The sequence below is a fragment of the Nanorana parkeri genome, unplaced genomic scaffold (genome assembly GCF_000935625.1).
Source record: "Nanorana parkeri isolate BGI_ZX_2015 unplaced genomic scaffold, ASM93562v1 scaffold46, whole genome shotgun sequence".
Taxonomy (NCBI): Eukaryota; Metazoa; Chordata; class Amphibia; order Anura; family Dicroglossidae; genus Nanorana; species Nanorana parkeri.
Window position 1 is genome coordinate 1,270,937 of NW_017306314.1, and position 8,835 is coordinate 1,279,771.

The following is an 8,835-nucleotide window of genomic DNA, read 5'->3' on the forward strand; positions in this document are numbered from 1 at the left end:
CAAAGCAGGAAGTGAATGTTCTGCAAGTGTAAGTTTTTTTAAATCACAGCATTTTACACCTGACATGTCTATGTTATCATTAATCATCATACATAGAGGGGTGCATTGGTAGAATTAGATTTTTGAGTGTAAAGGTCCGCAATTTGCATAATTTTACAGAACAATGCAACATAGCGAAATGGTAAAGCTCAAAGTTAAGGTTTGTGTTTTACTTTAGGAGTTTGTTTGTCACTTCGCATGATAAAAAGATAGTGTGGTTCTGAAAGGCTGCACTATTATTGCCTGACATGCTAAAAGCACGTCAATATATTTTGGTGCTTTCACACCGTGACTTGTAACGTCACATCACTTCCATTGTAAGCACAATGTGGAAGCATTGTGTTTACAATGATCTACTACAAGTGCTCCTATGGAACACTGTGTAGCAAAGTTGGAAGCCCGGGAGTTGACTGTTGCAGTCGGCAGTTCCAGCCTGAACCTTTGTCTGGTACCCTCCAGAGCTGCTGAATCCCAATGCCGTTTTAAGGCTAGGTTCACACCTAGGTGACACCTCACTGTGCGGCAATCGTGCACAATTCCGAGCAGACCGCCACGCGGTCAGGAGTCGCCAAGGTGTGAACCGATCGCGCTGTGGGTGCCATTATTTTCGCACTGCGCGGTTTCCCGCCGCAATTTCGCCCGTGCTTACGAACATGATTATGGCTAAAACAGCCGTGCGTCGTGTATCACAAAAAAAAGGTACTTGTACCTTTTTTCTGCGATTGCTGTGCGGATGTCACCCCATTGTGTCGGGTGTCGTGCAGAACCGCACGACACCCGAGACACGCGTCCCAGGTGTCGTGCGGTGTAGTGCAGGTGTGAACCTGTCCTAAAACAGCACTGAGACAAATAGCCACTGTCCGTCATAGTTACTAACCTAAAAACAAGCATGCCATATGTAAAGTCAGAGTGTTGTCAGAACTAGTGATCTGTGTACTTGTCCCATGTCAGCCACTCAAAGTTTAAAAGCCAATGAATGAACATGATGGCAACTGGTATATTGACATCTTCCTTTAGTTTACCTTTTTAACACTTTTTAACATGTAAAAATGATATGTTCTCGTAAACTTCTCTTATCCCCTTTTTATCTCCGATCCTTCACAGTATCATAATAGATAGATAAAAGCACCCTAGCCACTCATACCCATTCAAACAACAAGAGTCCCAGAGTGCCCAGTCAATTTTTTCTCTGTCTTGTCCTCTACCCATTTCTCTTCTCTGCCTTCCTTATCCTCCTGAACTCACCATCCCTTATATAACTAACATTTAGATCTATGTTTGTGCATAGAGGTGCCTTTTTTGTAGTGTCAGACAAGTGCATTGTCATGCGTCTAGGGCTGCAACTAATGATTATTTTCATAATCGATTAGTTGGCCGATTAAATAATTAAAAAAAAATTACACACCATCCTTAAATTTAAAATAAATCACACAAATGCAGTGTTACAAACAAAGTTCACTTCAGAATAAAACTGCATGCACAAATTTTTGCAATCGCACTGCACTGAAACACACGGCATTGCGGTACCATACGTTCCAGTGCGAGCGATCACACTGTGGGTGGGAGGTGCATTTGGGGTGCCAATTAAATTAATTGGTTTTGTAAAGCAATGCGTTTTTCCAATGCGTTTTAGAGTATAGGATTTAGAGTGGATAGAGTTAACAGCCAATTATCAAGGTTTGGCAATACCTGTAGTCAGAAGATGGGGAAATCTCTTAGACTTTTTTCTTTCAGCAATTGTGGCCAACTAAAGTCTGGTATACATTTATTGAATTTCGTCCGGTTCTTGATAAACCAGCTGAAACTAGCATAGTGGGTGTCGCTGTCTGCACCCTTCCGCCTGGCATCCCTCGATCAGCTAAATGAAGGGGAAAGTTAACAAATTCTCAGCCGAACTGAGCTAGTAGCCAATCAGCTGGCGCCCCCTGTCAGAATACAATAGAAATAGCGGGAGATTCCTCAATCAACAGTCATAAGCATTAATGGAGAAATCTGACTACTGGCTGAACGAAGAATATATATAAAAGTGTATACCCAGCTTAAGTGGCTACCATTCATGCCTTGAGGCTTTGGGCCCCAAGTTTAATGCCCACTGGGGACACTGTCTATATGGAATATCTGTATGTTGTCTGTGAGGGTTTCATCCCGCAAATCAAAAAGATATAGTGTAAAGCTGGCCATACACCTATAGATTATCTGCAGATTTTCTATGGAAAAACTGCAACAGATTCCATTTAGGCTAAACTGTGTAGATGGAGGAATCTCCCACTGGGCCAAGCTTCAGTATCTTGCTAGTCGGCCCCGCTGGCTCTCAAAATACCTGAACAATGTCTGCATCCAATCAGATTGTTCAGGTATTTTGAGAGCCAGCGGGGACGAGATACTGAAGCTTGGCCCAGTGGGAGATTCCGTCATCCACACAGTTTAGCGTAGATGGAGGAATCTGCTGCCCTTTTTCCATCTGACCATAGAAAATCTGTATATAATATATAGTTGTATGGCCAGCTTTAGGGTAATCAGGTCTATTGTGAGTACAAATGTAATAAAAGACATAAGACTATGGTCTGCTTTAGGGAACAATAGCTGATGTGAATGGTTTTAAGTACTGCACGGTCTGTTGCTACTATAGAAATATGGGAAATAAATTATCCTATTTTCCTTACAGCTATATTGTTGGCACTAGGGCTGCAACAACTAATCGACATAATCGATTATTGAAAAAGTTGTCAACTTTTTCAATAATCGATTAATCGGCTTCCGGTCAGTTTGCCCTGTTCACAGCTCCACACGCTGTGCGGCGCACCTCTTCCCCACCTCACGCTCGCCGCTGCCAGACCCGCTCGCATCCACGCTCCACACGCCGCACCTCCTCCCCGCCTCACATTTCCTGCCCATCCACGATCGGCAAGGCACGCGGGGAGATGTAGTAAGGAGGAGCAGGGGTGGGGGGATGACAGCCGCTGATAGACAGGTCCGATCTCAGAAGCAAGTTGCTGGAAGACTGCTCAGGTAAGCCTGCACTTTCCCACACATGGTACTCTATAATGTATTGCTGGGATTTGTATTTCTCTATAGCTGATGGTACATTGTACTGTACATTATACATAGGAATACAAATACCAGCAATGCATTATACACTGTATGTATAATGTATTGCTGGGATTTGTTGTACTCCTCTATAGCTGGTGATATTCTGCATTGCGCTGTATAGAGGACTACAGGTCCCAGCAATAATACATTATACAGCGCAATGCGGAATACCACCAGCTATAGAGTACTACAACAAATCCCAGCAATAATAGATTATAAAGTGGTACAATGCTAAATACCACCAGCTATAGAGGACTACAAAACCTAGCAATAGTACATTATACAGCGCAATGCAGAATATCGCCAGCTATTATGTACTATTGCTGCGATTTTTTGTATTCCTCTATAGCTGGCGGTATTCTGCATTGCGCTGTATAATGTGCTTTTGCTGGGTTTTGTAGTCCTCTATAGCCGGTGCCATTCTCGTTCATTGCTGTATAATTTTACACTTCACTATATTGCACACCACTATCTTTTTTCTTTTTTACTTCCACCGCTCCATGCTTGCTCCTGTGATGGACTACAACCTCAATACAAACTAGCAGTCCTATCACTGGAGCCATTTTTTAAACTTTATTTTATTGTTTATCCGATTAACCGACTAATCGAACCTAATAATCAGCTAACTAATCGATTTTGAAAATAATCGTTAGCTGCAGCTCTAGTTGGCACTGTTACTTTTAACCAAGTTTTTAAATAGAAGATGGTAATTGACCCCAAAAGCAGGGCAAGTTTTAAAGACAGCTAACTCCAAGCCCCACAGAATACATGATAAGCGAGAGACTGCCCACTGACTAATAATAAAAACTGCACAAAATATGTGCACCGTCAGGAATATAAAAGTGTCGATAACACTGGATTGGACTGTTTCAAATTACTCTTGTAGTTTCAGCATCATCATGTTTCTTTATCAGTTCCAGGCTGACCAAGGTCAAACAACTGAGAAGCCTGCCAACCCAGACTACCAGAAACAGGAACCAATACAGAGCAACCCAGAGTGAGGTGCCAGCTTTCCTCCCTTGCACTGATACTTCAATTGATTAACATGCTCTGCTATCTTGGAAAGGGTTTGAATGTCACAAATGTCACAAGCACCATCAAGATTAAAAAAAAAAAAAAAAATGATTACTGTTACATTCAGATAATGTAGTTCATTTAGCTATGACGAGAACAGAATAATTGGTTGCCAGATACCTCAGCTAGAACAGGTGGAATCATACATAAAATACACTTCATTATTTAATTATTTCTAAGCACCTACTTCACTTACACTAGCCACACATGGCCTCAAAATGAATAAGGAAACGGGAGAATGTGTTTGTTTTATTTTCCTAATTAAACACAGCAAGTGGAAAATAAGCTACTTGACAAATAAGAAGGAACACGTGATTTAAATTCTGCAGTAACAGATCACAAGACATTGCTATTTTAATTACAACTTCAAATCTCCATGTTCAGCCTCTGGTACAGGCACTCAGTGGCACCGGCCTGTAGTAATAAGAGGTCATCTACAAAGACATTTCAAAATAGTCACTTACCTCTGTAGTCAAATGAAATGACATGAAAACCTATTGAGCCGAGGACCTAGTAAGAGAACACAAGACTAAGTACAATTCCCAAACAAAATAAAAAGTCTGAATAAAATAAATGTCTGCAGTTTATGATTTATACATTATTTTCACATAACGAAACCTCCTGTGTCTTATTCGAAGAGATCCTCTCAACTAAACACAGGCTGGTAGTCTGTATTGCATGTACCTATAGAGGAACTGCCTGCTGCAGACATTTTAACCTCCTTAAAGCGGACCTTCACCCCCTTTGGCTAAAAATCACATCAGCATCAAACAAGCATATTTTTTATTGTACTTCAAATTTATTTTTCCCCCCTTCCTGGTCCTCTTTGGCACAAATAATGTAATCGTGCCCAAGAATTGCATCCAGGGAAGGTTACGTCAGCAGTGCATTGCTGGGAAATCTCATCTGTATTCTCATGAGAACTCAGGAAAAGGTATTTTACTCCCCTGAGATGATGTGCATGGTCATATGTCCTAGTCACATGTGCCAGAGCCAGGAAGTAAAGGGAGATCTAGTAACATGCCCTTAGTTAAAATGGCCATTGTCAGAAGACTGGGGAAGAAAAGAGAAATAAGGTATGCAAAAAAAAAAAAAAAGAAGCCGGCAATTATCTAGAAGTATGTGTCTGTAGATTGTCATTACTAAACATTTCTAAAAGGTGCCTTTGTTGTTATTTTAAAGATCTGGGTAAAGTTCCCCTTTAACAAAGATATCAGCACCCCAATACCACCACAAAATCAGCACGGGAGTGTCAAGATTATAAGACTTCCAGGGTGCCCACTGTGCTCCTACCGCCACACTGCTGCAAGTACAAAAAAATCTCCCAAGATGGGCACTAAAAGCGGCTTCATATTAAACAACGACAGCAGGTTTGCTATGCAGCAGCTTTAAGACATTTTTGCAAGTGCAAAAACAGTAAGCTGACATGAGGCTGAGGGCTCAATCCGACACTCCCAGAGGTGTTGATTTTCAGGCAGAATTGCAGCGCTGTTATCTCTGCTTAGTACTTTCAAATTGCTGCAGCAGACAGAACTTCTACAAATAGGCATAAAACAGATTGCCTGCTTGTGTGTTTATTTGTCAGGATAGAGGGCAGACAAAGTGCAGTAAACTATATCCAAAATTCAGAGAATTCTTTTGGATTGTAAGCTCTCATGAGTAGGACCCTCCTAACCATCTTGCTGTGAATTGCATTGTAACTGTACTGTCCCCTTTATATTGTAACACGCTGCACAAACTGCTGGCACCATATAAATCCTCTATAAGGGATAGTTCACACCAGATTCAGTTGTGACGCAGTCCATTCAGTTTGGCAGCTGCATCAAAATCGTGTCACAATGCTTTCCAATGGGATTTCTGGTGCTCTGTTAACACCAGTGTAGTCAGTTCCGATGCAATCAGAAAAAATCCTGTTTCCCGCATTTTAGCTGCACCTGATCGCAATGGAATGCATCAAAACACATGCAAAGGCACTGGACTGCACCTGAAAGCCCATTATAAGTTGGAAAAAAAAAAAATCAAAATCACGGCAAAACGTATTGCACTGCAGCCGCGCAGATGCACGCCGTTCTGATCCAGTTATGGTGTGAACTAGTCCTAATACTAGTTCTGCCTTCATTTATGTGACCACAGTACACTGAGACCTGACTGGTTCTTTGAATTACTGCCCTTTGCCAGCTAGTAAAAAAAACTAAAAGGTTGAGTGTTCTGCGCTACGAAACAGACCCCAAGGGGGAGATTTCACAGAGAGTAAGGGTTAACCGCAAGCTGCTGAAACTAAGGCCAGATAAGCCTCACAAAATAGTTTTAGAATAGTGAGCGCTATGGGTCTCCTGGAGTGAAGTGAGAATCCAACAATCAGTGGTATAAAAATATATATGAATATCTCTAAGCAAACATCTTATAATGTGAAATAAAAATTGCTGAAGTGATATGTGAATAAACAAACCAAAAATCAACAATGTAAATCGACTAATAAAATTGCTTAAATATAAACAAATAAATCTTCAATAAACCGTGTGTCCGTGATTTTGTGCTTATGTTATGGCTGAAAGGAGATGGTCTTTGCTCCGTCCTTCCGTGGGATCCTGCAGTATACTTTCGGTCCTGGTCCCAAAAAGAGATGTCGGTATCCCGATAGTAACAATCCCCTGGTGATGGTAAGATCCCACGGAAGGACGGAGCAAAGACCATCTCCTTTCAGCCACCACAGTGGAAGAGAAAGCTGACTCCCTCCCGGCATCTGGTGAGTGCAAGCCCTACGGGGACCCATCGCTTCTCCGACACATCATCCCCCAGGATACGATCATCTTGGATATACATATTCAAGCTTTTGCCTCTTTTAGATTGGAGTACTTTTGGACACTATTTAACCTCAAAGTTTAGGACACGTTTATGATACACCACTGCATATCTATCAGCACATCACAGATGATGATAGACGCAGTTATATGCACACTGTAATACAGAAAAAAATCAGAGAAAAAATCACGGACACACGGTTTATTGAAGATTTATTTGTTTATTTATATTTAAGCAATTTTATTAGTCGATTTACATTGTTGATTTTTGGTTTGTTTATTCACATATCACTTCAGCAATTTTTATTTCACATTATAAGATGTTTGCTTAGAGATATTAATATATATTTTTATACCACTTATTGTTGGATTCTCACTTCACTCCAGGAGACCCATAGCGCTCACTATTCTAAAACTAGTAAAAAAAACTGTTTATAATCTTAATAAATAATGGCTTACATTGCACAATGAAAAAAAGTGTTGGAAGTGTCACAGCAAACCGGGATGGATTTTGTTTACATATAAATTAATGTATACAAATTTTCTTTGTTGCATTTCCAGCTTACATCATTGTCCTAATTACAGAGATTGGCTTCTGCTCTGCTCCAGGGCTAGTCTAACCATCTCACACCCTTGTAAGTATACAGAATGATACTGCAAACTCTGCAGATATTTTATCATGTACGTGCACCTTTCCAAACCCTTCACATAAGGGCCCTTTCACACTTGTCTATTTTCCTGCACAAACCTGCAAGCATTTACAGCATGAAAATAATTTCAAGTAGAAATTCACATTTGGCTGGTAAATATATATGTGCTGCAGCAGAATATTTTTTAAATAGAGGACATAATAAGGGGAATTCAAAACTGGAGCAGACAAAATCTCGAGCAGCTGTGCATAGCAACCAATCAGCATCCACCTTTCATTTTCAAGGCTTAACTGAACAAACTGAAGAGAGAAGCTGATTGGTTGCCATAGACAACTGCTCCACTTTTAACGAATTCCCCCCAATGCATGTTTGTGGGTTAATGTGCGTTAAGCAGACCCATTGAGATGGATGTTAAACACAGAAAAAAACATAGTGTATGTATCATGCAGTTTTATACATCTTGAATGCATCGGCACCATGGATAACCCCCGTTCTAAATGTTTACCCTCACTGCCTAATTAACAAACAAAAAAGTGGATATAAATAAATAAATATACATAAAAATCATATAATCTCACAAATATGTGCAAAAAAAAAATACATGTCAATGTAAGGGCCCAATTGTTGTATCTCGGGGCAGTACTGCTTCCAGTAGCAAATGCAATGTTTAAATTCTGGTGACTTGAATCTACCTTAACTGTGTGATAGAAAAAAAAAAATCAAAACACCTTTACAAAAAATGGCCAGGCACACCAGGCCCAAGAAGATTTTTGCCTTGCCAGAGGTATACATTTGGGAAAGGGGCTGAAGGGGGTTAGTATAGGTCAGGGGGCAAAAGCATAAATGTACTTAAAAAACCCCCCAAAAAAACATTTTTGTTATCCAATAAAGCTGTCCATGGGTAGAAACTGATAAACATAGCAGCTGAAAAAATACTTTTTATAAAAAAATCCCACTATAAAATACATTGCAATTTACCTTGTATAGCTGTACCCTGTGATCACCTCCTCTGTGTGCAACAAAAACAAAGACGAGGTTAACTTAATAATGAGGTAAAAATAATATAGTATTCAATAGACTTTATTTTAATATCGGATTGAAATAAAATCTGTCAACAGACCCACACAAAAAAAAAATTTAAATAATAATTATAATATAAATCATTTAGCTTTAAGATAACA

At 40.1% G+C, this 8,835-nt stretch overlaps 1 protein-coding gene across 2 annotated transcripts in view; it reads right to left on the reverse strand.

The window, feature by feature from the left end:
- Positions 1-8,835, reverse strand: part of ABHD12 (abhydrolase domain containing 12) — an 89,714-nt gene that overhangs the window by 20,385 nt on the left and 60,494 nt on the right. For both annotated transcript variants that reach the window (XM_018573238.1, XM_018573230.1), the window contains exons 5-6: positions 8,633-8,663; positions 4,668-4,713 (exon numbers count right to left, since the gene is read on the reverse strand). In XM_018573238.1, the coding sequence (XP_018428740.1) occupies positions 4,668-4,713; positions 8,633-8,663 (77 nt within the window). The remainder of the gene's footprint in view (positions 1-4,667; positions 4,714-8,632; positions 8,664-8,835) is intronic.